Genomic DNA, 16948 nt, shown 5'->3' on the forward strand with positions numbered 1-16948 from the left:
TCATGCCCCACCATAAGCTGTGCCAGCTGCTTCTAATGGGAACTGCCATCAGACAACAGTGGAAGAGTCGTATATTCCCCACCTCTGAAGAGCTATATTATTACTGACCCAGTCTGCACAGAGCTATTGTGCTCTTGCCAGCTGCATGTTCCTGGCATGGAAGGGCAGTGATGGGGGCATTTTCCATGTGAACTTTTGCCTGCCAACACAGAAGTTGAAGTGCTTTGTATTTTGGGTGGGAGCCAGCAGAGAGACTATGTATCTACAGTACAATACAACAAAATCCAGAAAAAGGGATGCCTTTTATGGATGTACAGATTAGTCAGTTTTCTGTGTCATGTCTCTTCTGCATGTGTTTATTAAAAACTGCACCCTGTCCTATTTCTTCAACAAAATGGTATTCAAGAGAATATCCTATACATGCACACACAAAAAATTTTAAGAGCATATTTACTCACAAAACACACATTTGTGAAAGAAGGTCATCAAATACACATTTCTAGATGTATTTTATCTTAAAATATGCATCTGGTTTAGAACACAGGAGAATAAAATCTGGATGCGTAGAACATACCCCCACTTCCAAGCTGCCCTTATTACTTGTTGGTTAAAAATCTGAGAATTAATCATTAACTAAAATAGAGGTTTGAATACTGTGACCTAAATGCAGCAATTCCCCAGCCCTAAGGGGAATTTGGGAGGGGGAAAGGTGAAAAGTGGTTTTGCAAAATGCCAGGGGAGCAAGCCTTTGGATGGAGAAACACCTGGGGAATGTAATTTATTAAATTTAATTACATTTAAAAGTTAATTGAGTTTTGTCCCTATATATATATATATCCAACAACTGATAGCCTATTATATTTTAATGAGGCAGTACACGCTCAACACTAGTGAAAAGGACCATGCAATAGTTTTGTTCTTCATACTAACCCTTGCTCAGGCGTAGAAAAGTTATTTCTGGGCTCGTTCCCACTATGATAAGCTCCAAATCTTGATTCGTTCTATATGCCCCTACTTCCCATTGGAAATCGATTCTGATCCTCATTGGATCGATTCCAGCAGGAATAAAGCGGAACAAACACCAAAAAAACCTGGGTTATTTTGATAGCAGTTTTTAGAGGTTCTTTTGGGAAAAATCGATTCTGACGCGATCTCTAACAGTGGGAATGCCAGATCAGAATCGATTCTTTCTGAGGGGAGGGATAAATGGGAGAGGGGTGTGTGTGTGTCCCACCCCTCCCCAGAGATGTCACACACACTCCCCAGTGCTTCCTTTTGGGGTTGTTTTTAAAAAAAATATATATAGAACTAATCGCAAAATCAATAGATTGGTAATGCAACTACTTGCAAGTAGTTGCTTCACCAATCTATTGATTTTGCAATTAGAATTTAAAAATGTGTCCCATGCTTTTCTCTCTTCTCTGGCCTTGCCTTCCCTGTTGCCATCCTTTTCCTCCTGCCTCCTTCTTCCTCTTCCTCCCCCTTGCACCATGCTCCGCTGCCGCCTGGCTCCCTGTGCTGCTGTCTTCCGCGATGATTGACAGATGAGCGGTGCAAATGGGGATGACTTTCAGGGCAAAATAAAGTGATTTCGCTTCCAGTAAGAAAAAGACCTGCTTTATAATAGGAATGGAGGACCTTTTGAATTTCATTATCAACACAGAGCAAAGCCAGATTGGGATTCAGACTATACTGTAAGTGGGAATGACCCCTTAGACTACAGCTCTAGGAGATCTAGTTCAAAAGTACTTTTTCCAAGCTCTAAGATCTGTCCTTGCTCCAATCACATTATGGTTACAATAAATCAGGTAATCATGTTGCTCTCCAGATATTGTTGGTCTGCAGATCCCAGCAGCCCTGGCCAGCATAGCCAATACTAAGGAGTGCTGGAAGGTGTATCTGACAACGTCTGAAGGGATAGCATTGCCACCTCTGTAATGGCCTCTGAAGCTTCAAAACCCATACACCAGTGAATAAGCCTCATTGAGCCCAGCAGGTCTTACATCTGAGGAGAAACAATTCAAAACCACAACCACAAATTACAATTTTATAAATGCCATGGATCAATGTGTTTTAGGAAAATTGTACTGCACAGAATAATCTTTTATTCTTTTAACAACAGAGGCCTGGTACAGACAGGCAGGAAGTGCCATCCTGGCACCGATTCTAGGGTTCGGGAGTGCATAGTAACTGCATGCTCCCAAACCCTAGTGCGTAAGGACGACACTATCATGGTGTCCTCCCGTCCACATGGGACCGCCATGATGACGCAAGCATGGCGCAGCATCCAGACATCGCTGTGCTGTGCTTACATCATGGACGCGTGACAGTGTTGCAATGGCACACACGTGGCGTTCGGACTGCGCCGTAAAAAGAACCTGCTTTTAGCAGGTTCTTTTTACTGTGGAGGATGCTGCATAGTTTGGCTGCTGCGGCATCCTTCAGCAGCAAAAATAGGCAGCTCCAGCCTGCCCTTTTGGGATGGTCTCTTGAGCCCCAAAATCTGGATGATGTGTTTGCATTAGCCAGAGGGTTGCTCAAGCCTATGAGTTACAACTCAAATGTTTTTGACAGTGCAATTTTATACTGTAAAATTAGAAGCAAGTCTCCATGAGCCCTGGGAGGAAGTCATGTGTAAGAGTAAGTTCACAGCCTTAAATATGGTTCTTATTTTGGAATATGCTCATTTCCATAATCTATGTGTCCACATGGTTACATGTTGATTGTTAGTGCAAACTGCAGATCTTTCTGTAAGAGAGAATGTGGCAGATAATTCAAAGCAGTTCATAAAAGAAATTCCTTATCTGTTCAGTTGAATGATGCTGTTCTAAGTACAAGGATTCAAGCGGCACTTTCTGATGCAAGGTGTTAAACCTTGGACTTTGCCACTGGAGTTGTAATACAGCCAGGCTTGGCAGTCCCATTCAAACTGGCTAGAAGGATTGCTTCCAAAAAAGATCCAGGCAGATATTAACTTGGCCTATTGTCAGCTGGGATAAGCTGTAAATGTGTTGAGTGTTTAGCAAATTGACCCAGCTTGGCAATCATTCAGAAATTTTCTTATGGGCTTCCACTGGGAATTCCAGGTAGCTATGCAAGCCATTGTGTTGTAGTGGTTTGAATGCTGGGCCAGGATTCATCCCTGCTTGGCCTTGGAAACCCATTGGGTGATCTTTAGGGAACTCACTCTCTGTTAGCCTCAGAGAAAGACAATGACAAACTGCCTCTAAACAAATATTGCCAAGAAAACCCCATAATAGGTTTGCCATAGGGTCTCCGTATGTTGGAAAAAACTTGAAGGCATACAACAGTAGCATCAGTACCAGTTTTACTCTCTATCCCTATCCAAAGTGCTCTTTTGATGTAGTTAATGGGATTTGAGCATCCACAGATCTTGGTATCCATGGGGGGGGGGGGGGGCTGGAATGTATACTGAGGGCCCACTGTATATCTTTACTGAGAGGTAAGGCTCATAGAGCTCAGTCAGCTTTACTCTCAAGTAAATAGCTAGAGGGCTGCATTTTGAAATGTTTTTATTTGCCCTGGGACTTTAACAAGCTAAGACAACAATTCTTTCTCAGTTGTTAGCATTTAAAAAAAGTTTAGTTTGCTGATTTATGAGATGTAACTATTGGTTATTTTGGGTAAACTGCTATGAGGGCCTGTTCAAACAGTTATAGAAGGTGCAATCTTACACATGTTTACTCAGAGATGAATCCCAGTGAATTGGTTGGGTCTTCTCAATATTCCAACAGATCAATGACTGTACAATAAATGAACTGAACTAAACTAAACTCAGTAAGTGTGTTAGGGTTGCTGTTTTAATTAATCACCCAAAGATCCATTCTGTAGCATCAACATGTGTTTCTTGCCTTCTCTTCTGCATGCTATGATTCATAGATTCTAGCAACTAAAGCAAGGGTGAATATCATGCAGTCTTCCAGATATTATTGTACTGTAACTCCACTGTTGTCTATGTTGGCTAGGGTTGATGGGAGCTGTAGTCCAACAATATCTGGAGAGCTGCTTCATTCCAACTCCTTATTTAAAGCATCTATAGCAGTAGTAGGCAAACTTTTGGATGCAGTGGATAAATTGACTCCTTTGCGGGGGACACCACATAAGTGGATCGGAGCAAAGGTACAAATGTTGATTAGCAACATCTGAACTAGAAATACAGCTGACACACAGCTCACTTGGTCACAGTCTTCCCCTCATTATGTGGAGTAGTGTGGTTCTATTTTTGTCTTTAAATGATAGTAACTATAGATTTGCATCTACGACCATGCAAATGTTGTGCCCACTTCTGTCCAGGTTGCAGGTGATGCATTTTGTCTTTTTGGCAATGTCTATGTAGCCTCATTAAGATAGCCTTCAAAAATATATCTGGACCTTTAATGGAAAGATTGGTTTTTATTAATGTGCACATGTACACATACACAGTGGCCTGAATCCTGTTGACTGTTCTCAGATAGAGCAGACCTGTTGAATCAATTGTCCTGTTGATTTATTGTGTCTACTGTAGTTGGCAGAAAGAGTAGGATCTAGGCCAAGATTTCTACCCTCCTTTAGCTGTGAAGATAGAAATGCACACAGGTATTATTCTAGTCAATTGCTCAATAAGACATCTGGCTGCTCATACCTTCTAGACTAGAGTACTGTACAGTGACTGCAAAGGTAAACTGATACGCACTAGATTTGTGCTTCATCTTGGTACAAGCCATTAATCTTTTGTTACAGTCAATTGACTCTAACCATAATAGGCTACCCATGTTTTGTTTATGATTTTGAGTTGATTATGTTCTGCATTGATTCTTCTAACGTGGGATGCAGCCACAGGTACACCACTGCAAATTTCTATAAGAATGAATGAGGTCTATCACTACATATAATAGATAATACAAAGCCTTGATCCCCTGCCTTCTAACAACTAAGGAACAAGCACTAGAGAGCCTATATTTCAGCTGGATTTCTTTCTTTCTTTCTCTTTTTAAACAAAAGCTGTTTAAATGATGGACTTTTCAAATAGATCCAAGGATACAAGCTGGCACAGAATCAGGTAATCTATAGACAATTTAAAACCATAAAAAGAAGTACCTGTCTTGTGGCACCTTAGGGACAAACCAGTTTATGTTTCAGCACTGTTTTTCCCATGAATGTATGGATTGCTATGAGCAAAAAGCTACTCCTTTCTGAAGATGTCCTGTCCAAAAGACTGTTGCTCTTTGTCCTTGACTACATGGATCAGCCTGCCCAGAAATGAAGGATCAGTGTTAAAGGTGCGATTTTAATGAAAATAATTTTTAAAAAACTGATAGTGTAATATTTTGCAGATAGATGTTACAAGACCTGGATATCCTAGTTATCCATTAGCAAGGGTGTTTGAAAGTTATTTTAATAATTTATTAGTTAGGTTCTTTGCCAGCAAGCATGAGTCTCCCAATTCTATTTGTAGATGATAATTGTGCCCTATAGAAATTTGTGCAGGGATTTCTTTGAGTTGATTTAGATCCTGATCCTGTTTACAATACAGGCAAGCCTATATCATCCCATTAATGATCACATTGGACATATGACTTGACAGTGCTTTCCAAGTGTCATGCTCAATTATAGTCCACTGAAAAACATGTTTCTAACAATTCCATAGTTTTTGGTGAACAAATTTGGATAAATAAATCCATTGAGCTCCTTTCCCCCCATTGCATAGCTTCTACAAGATAAAAGTAGTTGATTCACATTGCATTCTGACAAATGCCTTGGGCTGTCTATTCTGACTGGCATTCATCCAGGTTATAATCTTCTCCTGTGGAAAGTTAATTTTAAAAATATTTAGTTGCTGTTGTACTACCAGTATCCAAAAGTAGTTACTTGCCAGTCTGTTACAATTTTAATTCTCCCCCTTTCTGGAAAAAAACCTAAAACATTTTTGCTTACAGCACTTAAAATATATATTTGAATGCTATGAGCTTATGTATAGTGGTGCAAAACATATTCTTGTCCCATCCACCTTGTTACGAGTTCAAGTACATGTAACAGAGCACAAGGCAGCTGCATGACACACAGCACAAACCAGCACTTAATATGTCACATTCCTCTACCATCCGTTAGTGAGGCCACAGTCTCATAACTATAAAAATAACTCAGAAGCTGCAGTTAAGCTGGAAAAGGAGTGAAGCTATTGATCCAGGGTCACACAGTATAAATATACCCCACTCACTTCCATGCCAACATTTTCTGAAGATGCCAGCCACAGATGCTGGCAAAACATCAGGAACAAACTCTTCTAAAACATGGCCACAAACCCACAAAAAATATAGTGAAGCTATTCTTTACAAAAGGAGTAAAGCTATTTATTCCTTGTTAAGTTACAATTGTAATGTACTGTAGTTATACCTTAGTTACTGAGGAAAGGAATTATTTAGTTATTTGAAACTAGCTACTTCTAATATGTGCTTTTGCTGCTTCATGGCAGCATCAACATCATTGCCATCATCTTCATTTATATCCCACCTTTCCCTCAAAGCTTGGACTTGAGGTGTCCTATAAATTAAAACAAGTGCAATATAATGAAAAAAACAGCAACACAAAAGATAAACACTGAAATGAAATTAAACTATTAATAACACTAAAACCAATTTAAGAATATTTCAAATGTTAAACACAGTTCAGAACAAATTTAAAAGCCATTTAAAAACCTTCAGTTCTCAAAAGCCTGTTGGAATGGAAAAAGATGTTTGCCAGCTGAAGGACTGCAAAGAAGGAACCATTGTAGCATGTTTAGGAAGGGTTTTTCAGTGCCTAGAGGGAGTCACTGAGAAGATCCTATCACTGGGATGTCCAGGTGAGGACTATGGTGAAAACAGTTAATTTTGCTTTGGGAGGGGCTGTGGAGTGGAAATATGGATTATTAAAAACAACCAGATGAGGGTTTTTTTGGGGGGGATCTATGGAGATTACATTGGAACTAAACTGGTAGCCACACAAAAGGTGATGCACCTGCATCTTCAGAGGGAATGAAACCACATCCAGGAAAGGCTGAATCCCTATCCCTGATGTACATTTTTCCTGACCAGGAACATAATTGTCTGGTTAAGTTTCAATTTATTTGCCCTTATCCAGACCATTACTGATGCCAGATAGCAGTTTAGCATAAAAACAGCCTCTTTGGCTTGATAGAAAGGAGAAATTGAATTAGATGTCATCAGATTAGTGATGGCACCAAACTCCAAACCCCCAGACGACTTCTCCCAAGAGTGTCATGTAAAAGCATATGGGGCACAGAAGAGCCCTGGAGAATTCCACAGGATAATGGCCAGAGAGTTGAACAGGAATCCCTTAGCACCATCTTCTGGGTTTGTCCCTTCAGCTTGGAATGGAGCCGCTGCAAAACAGTGCTTCCAAGTCCCATCCCAGCTACATTGCCCAGGATAAAACCAATGGTTTTAAAAACCACTGAGATATCCAGCAGACCCAACAAGGGTACATTCCCTCTAGTTGCTGTGATAGATCTGCCACTAAGGTGACCAAAGCTGTCTCCATTCCATAACCATACCTAAAATCAGATTGAAATGGATCAAGATAACTTTTTCATTCAGGTACTTCTGAAGCTGGGAGCTTTAGGTCAGATAGGTTGGAAGGTAATCTTACACAGTAAATATTCTCCATCAAATTGGCAGAAATAAATTAGGATATGTCACAGTTTTCAACAGAACTAGTATGGTTAGAAGTCTATGTCCAGGGAGACTCAGGTTTAATTCTGCACTCAGCCATGATTTATCTTTGTTGTTGTGTGTCTCCAACTCATTTTTTTCCCTTAGGATGACACTATGTTTTCCTGCTTCAGTGTATGTCCAGCCAGAAAATTAGTGACGAGGGATTAGGGCACCCTTCTCTCTTCCTTCCTGTGGCCAGCTGTCTCATTCATGTTTACTGCTTTTAGTTTTTTCCCCCTCCTCTGATCTTCCCCCCATCACTCATTTGCTCATGTGGAGATCTGCAATGTGTGTATGGGGGGAGAGAGTGTATGAGATCTCTGCACATTGAAGAAGTGAATGATCATGGGGGGAGGATTGGGGGGGGGGAGTAAATGCAGTAAACATGAACACGAAACTTGGGTGGGGAGAGGAAGAAGGAGAGGTGTCCCAATCTAATCCCTCATTGCTAATTCATTAATATAATGGCTGGACATTTTCATTTTAAAAATTGAATAAAATGCAATTTTATTTTGCTTTTCTCTCTCATGTGTGTATGTGTATTTGAAATTCCCTCCCTCACTCTTTGGAGTGATAAAGAAGGAAAGGGTACTGGACGGGGAAGCATCCAATTAGAGTGGATCCAATAGATTGACAAGCAAACTGTAAGGGCTATTAGCTGATAGGTTGATGCATGCTGGGAAGGGAAAAGAAGTGAGTTCCCTAAGGGGGATTGTGTGGCAGGTTTTGCTGGTATCATTTTGGAGTACTTTGTATGTGTAGACGTAATAGGGTTGCTGGGGGGTCCCTGTGGAGCAGAACAATGTAAGGTGAGGCTGATTGTTTTCATCAGTGTAGGTGCACCCTTGGACTACTTTGTATTAATCCAAAAGAAAAGTTGAATTGAGAAGTGATTTCTTTTTTTGAATAGATTGCAGCCCCCATTTACAGTTTAATATTAAAAATGCTTGTTCTTTAAAAACTGAAAGTGGATTCACAGCCTCTACTGCTTTTGTTCTTTTCAGCTGGGAGCATTGTTATGAGCCTCAGAAAATTGTTCCCATACCCCACTACAATTGCCCATGCCTGCTTAAATGCTCAGACCATGAGCACTGTGTTAAGCACTGTGTTAAACACCAGGAGCACCATGTGTTAAGTAAACAGTAATAAAAACAAGTTGGTTATGTAGATTTGCTTTGTTGTCATACCTAATAAGCAAACAAATTGAAGCTAGATCTTCAACTGTGGACCCATAATGACATGGCTAATAAGCATGAGCAAAAGCTCTGTTATGCTTGATGATTTGCATTTGGGAGTAGCAAATTGGAATGCAGAAAAGAGATAGTTTAAGACTGGTCCCATTACAAAGCATTGGCTTCCAATTCACTTGACAACCCATGGAACATAGTTGCTGATGCCATGGACAAGGAATCTGTCCTGAACATCTGTGCTGAGCTTGCACTTTACTTAGCAGATTAGCCATATTGTTTATTTGCAACAGATTTGGTAATCGAAGAAGACTTCCTTTGCTATCTGAGAGTAGTAGAATGGGTCTGACAAGGGGCAGAATAGATTCTTAGTGTAGCAAGTGGAGGACTGTCAATGAAAAGAACAGGAAGTCAGTGTCAGAAAGCAAATTGTATATTAAAGGAAGGGTTCCCATTCATAATGGAAGAATAGAAACTTGAAAACAGAATTAATTCTCATCACAGAGAGCAGAGGATGTTGGAGCCTGGGATAGAGGGAAAGGAATAGGTGTGATGAGGAAAAAGAGAAAATATATAATTGAGAGATGAATCCATGGGAGGTGGTGTGTGTTTTTGTGTGTGTGCATATAGTAAGGTCAGCTCTATTAGACAGAGTTTGTGGATTGTGTAGAGAGAAGCTACAGTGGTAGCTGGTACTTTATTTCTCTTATCATGCCTCTGAATAATGGTGTTGCTTGAAGGTCCACTGCAGTGAATATGGCGGTTTACAGACTGCCCAAAAAGGGCGGTCTGCCGCCGCCTCCGTTTCTGCTGCCAGGAAGCCTCAGCCTCCAAACGGGGAGGCTTCCTAGCACTGGAAAAAGAAGGCGCAAAAAGCGGCTTTTTTTTTGCGTCACGGTTGCGACGCACGAGTGCACAAATAGCGCACTCGTGACGTCGCAAGCGCAGAGGGACATGCAGACGCTAAGCGTCCGGCACGTCAAAATGGCGGCGCCCATGTGTATAAGGTGCCGCCATTTTGTATGTACTAGGTACGTACTAGGGTTAGGGCGTCCGGAAAAGACGCCCTTTCCTAACCCTAGTACGTACCTAGTATGTACTTTTTGCGCGTCTGAAACGTGCCACTGTTAGGACAAACTACAGCCTTTTCTCTGATGGTTAGGGGAGTCTGCCAGCTAGTGACTGAAGATGCTGCTGCAAGCTACAGACAGATTTCAAGAAACTAAAACTTTATTGAAACATATAAAATAATAAATAAACCAGAAGTACATGCTTTTAGGGTGCCCTTAGAATGCCTCCCAAGTTCTACATGTCTAGGTTTCAACAGTCATGGAGGCACACAGACACAGGTGTTCATTAGTATGGATTACAGTTGTATTTTTACTGATAGTAAAGGCGGGAGACCCTTTGTGGGACTTTTTTTTGTTTAGGTACCAAATCAATATCACTAGTTTTGGGTATTATGTACCTTGGCTGGAGTGGGAGGTTGCTGTATGTTACTCTTTTTCAGACAAGTGTGTCTTGGATAATCATGTGTTTGCTGAGGAAGGGAAATTATTTTTGTTAAGTCTTTACATTTTATCTAACTGTATTTAATTTTATGTTTGTGGGTTATTCTGATATGCCCAGTACTTCATAGCCCAAATAAATGAATTAACTAGTTTGATATGAATTAGAAAAGGGTGGGAGGTTCATCTCCATTAATGTTTGCCATGAACTGACTAAAATTTACAGCTTTTTGCCATACTGAAGATAGAGAGAATTTGAGATTTAAAAAAAAAAACATGATTACATAGGCAAAAACAAAACTGATCAATTTGTCCATCCGGGCCTATTTTTGGTAAGAGACCCCTCATCTTTAACACCAGGATAACAGAGAAGTAAAATGTAATCCTTTTCATGTTGGAAACATATATCCCTAATCACTTTGTCAGTTGTACAGGGAGGTTAATTTAATTTCAGTTTTTTCAAGAATTTACCAACATTTTCAACCCCCTCATCTTAGATGGAAAGAATGTGAGGTTTTTTAATGTGTGATAAAGCAAAAATGATTTCTTTATAATGAGTAATTATGTGATAAATCCCCATCTCTGTTCTCTGTCACATTTCATATTGCAGAACTATGGAAAGCAGAGGAACATGGGATACAGAACCCAATGGGAGCATGATTGTACCAGAGGTAGAAGAAGAGGATAAGCTACAGGACAGGGGCCAGTGGACCAACAAAGTGGAGTTTGTATTATCTGTTGCTGGGGAGATAATTGGTCTGGGAAATGTCTGGAGGTTCCCTTACCTTTGTTACAAGAATGGAGGTGGTAAGTAGGCTATTTTTCATAATTTTTCCAAGTCATTTATTTGCTTGTAACCACTGGTCTTAATGCAACAGCACTCCAGAAGCACATGAAATATTGTAGTATGTTGAACCATGCAGTATTCTCATTGAAATAATACTTACTATACTTACTAATAACACTTACTAGGTAAAATTAAGAAACTAGTAATAAATCTATCAGATGTTGGGTCAGCTTAGAAACCATTAGGCAACTAATCAAAATCTTTTATTCCCAATATTTCCAACATATAAAACCATATAAAACTGCTAAAAACATAACCATACATCTTACAACAAATAATCATAGCTCAATTCCATTTGTAATCCCCAGCCTTATCATACAGTTTCTTATGAATTAATGCGTATTTGTCCCTATCCAAACAAAGAGAAGAGATTTGCACAGTCACCAATTTGCTAAGGATGCTGTTTCAAAGATATGCCAGAATTACTGGTCTCAGGGAGAAGATAATAGATAGGATCCTGTAGTACTTGGAGGCCACATGCTGGGTGAACAAAGTGTGTGGCCCATGCACCACTTGTGGCTCCTAATGCATCCCAAGTGTATCCCACCAATTCAAAATAATTTGGGCATAAAATGGCTAATTGTCCTCCTGCCCCTGCCAAAATTTCTAGGGGATGTGATCAATTCTTTAAAGACTATTTCTCCCCTGGTCCGTTTTAGGCCCCAAATAACCTTAAAAGCCACCCAGAATTGATCTTCTAGACACATTCAGTTTGTGAACCTGGGTGGGGGTGTGATACTCAGAATTCCAAAAGGGAATGGAAATATTTGCTAGATCTTACAATTTACACACACCTCATAAATAGAAATAAATATGTCAACAGCTGCTAGATTATTGTACGCTTCAAAATGGAAAGAAAAAACAACGCCCAATCTAAAAGACTGGATGGCAAAAGTGATTGACTTTATGGAAATAGACAAACTAATACAAATACTGCAAAAAAAAAAAAAAAAACCCAAACCCTACAGAAAAATTTAAAAAGGACTAGAATCCTTTGATTTGTTTTTTAGAAAACAAATGGAGACAAAACTGGAAAAATGGTCTGGACTAATAAAATCTGTAAAATATATAAATATATAGGTTTGGGAAAACCAAATTACAATAATGAAGGTTCAGTTTAAATTATATGGAAAAAACTTACTCTAGACATGTTAATTTATAGGGAGAAAAACTTATATTAAAAATTAATCAGGTAAACTTGGAAAGAAAGGAAGTTTTTTGTAAGGTGTAATTTTTTATGGTTTAGAATAGGAATCTGTGTTTAGATAGGTTGTTTGCAATGTTTTGTTTTATGTGGATATGGATGTTGAAATTTTATGTTTCATAATAATTTTTTTAAAATAAATAAATAGAAATAAATCAAAATATGAATGGCCACACAGTTTTATTTACAACTGCTATCTTTTTACATGTCTATGAAATCTTTGTTGTGTTCACACTTCTCCATAATTACAGAAAACTGTTGAAAAGGCATAGGGGGTGTGTATGTGAGAAGGGAGGGAGAGAATATGAGTGGCAACAATCAGACACAATCCAGTAGGTCCTCATCATGATAATTACGCATCTAAATTCTTTTAGCAGTTATGCACAAACTGGATGATTAGAGGAAAATGCATTTTCACAGTAATATATGGGGCTTTGAGTGTTTTTTTGGGAGAAAAATGTTATTTTCACAGCTGAAGCAATACATAAATGCCTCGTAACAAATGACCAGCAACTACATATTTGTTACAATCTAAATTAGGGATAGGTAACGTGTATACTATTAAACTTTCAGAGAAGCTGTGTTTGTTGCATGTGATTTATGGGTTTGTTTGGAGGGTTGTTTTTTTTTTTTTGTGGAGGGTGGTAAAAATGAAAAATAAAAACGTTTAGTGCTGATGTGAGTTCAGCAGCAATGGTGAGAGCTTGTGACATATGGAGGAAGCCCCTAGTTGGTTTCCAGTGAAAACATAGCCACCAAACCTGAAGAGGTTGCTTACTCCAGTATAAACCAACGCTTTGAAAGGACTCATGTACAGACAGCTTATTACACATGGTGTGTATGGACAATATATTCCACTAGGCTTGGTGTTGGATTGCCTAGGGGTGAAGATACATTCGGCCCTTCTTATACACAGATTTTTTATACACGGATTCAAGCATACACAGTTTGAAAATGTTCCAAAAAAGTATAAATTTCGAATATCAAACCTTGATTTTCCATTTTTTTATAAGGGACACCATTTTGCTATGTCATTATATTTAATGGGACTTGAGCATACACGGATTTTGGTATACATGGGGGATCTTGGAATCAAACCCCAGCATATATCTCTACATTCCTTTGGCCTCATGTTCCCATCAACTATAGTTAAAGCCATTTTGAGAAAATAGTTGCGATCTGACTCTTTATTTCTTTAATATGACTGGGACTTCACCAAGGGAGCTGATCTTTAGACATTGTACTTAATTATCTGCCATGGGAATGAGTTTTAGTCAGAATTATTGTTGCTGGCCCTGACACAGCTCCCTGGAGGGCAAATTTAGGTTCTCCTAGGAAATGGAATGTGACTATTAAAAACCTATGTAAATATCTTTAGAAGGTGTTGGGCCAGTGAGAAAGAAATTTTTTGTTTGTGTACAGTAGAAAATTTTGTGTACAGTAGGATTTCAAAATGTTTCGGACTGGCCAGTGAGACAGTTTGGTTTTTGCTTCATCAACCATGTGATAAAGCAATGAGAAGAGGCTTAATGTTTGTATCTCCCAAACTTGTTTCAGGAGCCCTTCCAAATTATTGGAAGTGCCTCAAGGTTTGCTGTCCCATTTTACTGGATTGCTAAATACTACTGGAATGGATGACATGATATTGGCACATTGGCTGAGAACATTTTAAGCCACAGTTTCTTTTTATAGTTGAATAACGATTTATTGTTAATTGATATCAAGGTGACTTCGAGTTTTGATAACCCTATGAATAAGAGGCCTCCAAGTTACCCTGTTATCAATAGCCTTGCTCAGGTCTTGAAAGCTCAGGTCTTGCAAACTCAGTTAAAGAGTTCCTATACCTTGAATCAAATATTGACCAGAATGGTGACTGCAGTCAAGACATTAGAAGAAGACTAGGATTGGGAAGAATAGCTATGAAAGAACCGGATAAGGTCCTAAAGTGTAAAGATATACAACTGAGCACTAAAGTCAGAATCGTCCAATCCACTGTATTCTCCATGTATGAATGTCAGAGCTGGCCAGTGAAGAAAGTAGACAGAAAGAAGATCAACTAATCTGATATGTGGTGCTGGAGAAGAGTGCTGAGAATAACCTGCTTGAGAAGAATGCTGAGAATACTGTGGACAATCAAAAAGACAATCAGTCAAGCCCGAACTCTCCCTGGAAGCCAAGATGACTAAAGCTACACTGAGGCTGTTGTACTTTGGACATATCATGAGAAAACATGGCTCATTAGAAAAGACAATAATGCTTGGTAAGGGGGAGAGTGAGAGCTAATATGGTCTAGTGGTTTGAACACTGGACTAGGACTCTGGAGAACAGGGTTTGGATCCCAATTCAGCCATGAAAACCCACTGGGTGGCCTTGCGCAAGTCATACTCTCTCATCCTCAGAGGAAGGCAAAGACTGTTAGAGAATAAAAGCCTGATATAAAATATCCAGATGCAGAAGAAGTGAGAAAAGTAACTATGGGTCACTTGCAGTCTGATAACCAAGGAATTGGTTACAGCTGGGTCAGGACATGTGATGTATCTGCAAGGTCATCATGTGCCGGAAAGCACTGGGAAGTGTTGAAAACTATTGTAAATATACATGGTCATCTTGCCTGGTGGACAAGAATTAAGGTGACACAGTGGGAAGAGGCTGGACTTAGTGGCCACATGGCAAAGGTGTACAAAAAGCTCAAGCATCATTGTACAGTGTGGGTTTTTTGGTTGGTTGGTGGTGGATGTGTAGCTTTGGAGATCTGCTTTCTGTATATATTGCAACTGAAAGATTAAAGAGCCTCTTTGGAGAGAAGCTTGCTTCAGTGTGTTTTATCGGCATCGGAGGGAAGGAGAAGATTCCTGAACAGCACAGACAGCTCTGAGACAGTTGCTTGGTGATTATCCTCCCAAGTGCTTCCGAGGAAAGACTGCACACTCACATTCCAACAAGACAAACCCCTCTAAACAAATATTGCCAAGAAAAACCCTAATAGGTTCACCTTCAGGTTGTCTAAATCAGAAACGACCTAAAGGCACACAACGACTACTACTACAACAAGGAATAAGGCAATATGAGAACAGGCAGATCATAATATAGGTAGATAGACTCCATCAAGGAAGCCATGGTCTTGAGTTTGCAAGACCTAAGCAAGGCTATTGATAACAAGGTGACATGGAGCCTTCTCATTCATAGGGTCACCGAAAGCCAAAGTCACCTTGACAGGAATTAACAACAAATCCTTGTTCAACCATACAAAGCAATTTTGGCTTAAGATACCCTGGAAGCACTGAATTAAAAAGGGATAAGAAAGTGTATTGGCATAAACCTGTTCTCCATCGTGTGGAAGTATATTATTACAACTCAAGTACAACTCCAGGAAGTACATTATTACATTCATTTCTCTTCAGGGTTCATTTCAAGGCTCTGCTACCTTTGGCTTGTATCGTCTTGTTTTATACAAGCTTTCATAAGTTTGGGAAACATTCCCACACTGACAAAATAGAGTAAAATAAGATCAAATATGTTGTGAACTGCATCAATCACACCAAGGTTAGTCTAAATTCAATGTCTTTTGATCCAAAGGCTCATCTCTTCTATTCACTTTCCCTTCATTATACACTATAGCAGAAGATGGGAAAAATTACTTTTACTTACTAACAGTATACCCCAGCCAGGCTAAGAGAGTGTAGACCAAAAATGATTTGCAAACTCTGCATAATACTATAAATTGTTCTTATATTACATCCCCGATGCCTTTTGGTTAGATCTTTTCCAGTTCTATAATGACCTTTTTGAGGTGGGACAGCAAGAACTATACATATTTTTCTAAAAGGTGGCTGCAGCATAGAAATTATGATAGTGGTTGTTGTTGTTTTGGACCATTTTCTAGACCTCCCTCCTCCCTTTTGCAGCTGTCACATGCTGATTCACTTTTTCATGGTGCTATCTGTCATAACCCCAAGATCTTTGTCCTGGCTGGCCACCTTTCAGTGTGCAAATTCAGTTATAATAATAATAATAATAATAATAATAATAATAGAATTTATTTATACCTCGCCCAATCACTAGGAATCCGGGTGGCTTACAACAGTAGGGAAATACAAAGCAATAGCAATAAATAATAACAATATACATAAGATAATAAAGAAATATAACATAGCAATACATAGCAAAAAACATAATAACAACAACAATAACAGTAATATTGTAGCAGTTCTCATTATCTATCCACTTTGCAAAGATCTTTTGGGAGTTTTTCATATTTCACTTGGGTTTTCACCATCCTGAACCATTTGGTATCACCTTAAAATGTTGCTACTCACCCCCTCCAAATAAATAATTTCTGAGCAAATTGCATATAATCTTATGCTACAAATTTCTTTCTCTCAGTTAGTCTCAAAGATGCTACAATATACTTTTGTATTCTTATGCATGTAAACCAGAATATGTGGGATAGGGCTTGAGAAAACACCAACATCTCCTGATTGGACCATGAT

The 16948-nt window shown here is 39.2% G+C and overlaps 1 protein-coding gene across 1 annotated transcript in view; it reads left to right on the top strand.

Annotated features, from left to right (window-relative positions):
• Nucleotides 1-16948, top strand: part of LOC149311735 (sodium- and chloride-dependent betaine transporter-like) — a 75420-nt gene that overhangs the window by 2426 nt on the left and 56046 nt on the right. Inside the window, exon 2 of the mRNA XM_089527802.1 lies at nucleotides 11018-11214. Coding sequence (XP_089383928.1) covers nucleotides 11022-11214 — 193 coding nt within the window. The 5' untranslated portion in view covers nucleotides 11018-11021. The remainder of the gene's footprint in view (nucleotides 1-11017; nucleotides 11215-16948) is intronic.

Source organism: Sceloporus occidentalis, unplaced genomic scaffold, assembly GCF_023333645.1.
Source record: "Sceloporus occidentalis isolate IW3139 unplaced genomic scaffold, rSceOcc1.0.p SCAF_5, whole genome shotgun sequence".
NCBI classification, from domain to species: domain Eukaryota; kingdom Metazoa; phylum Chordata; class Lepidosauria; order Squamata; family Phrynosomatidae; genus Sceloporus; species Sceloporus occidentalis.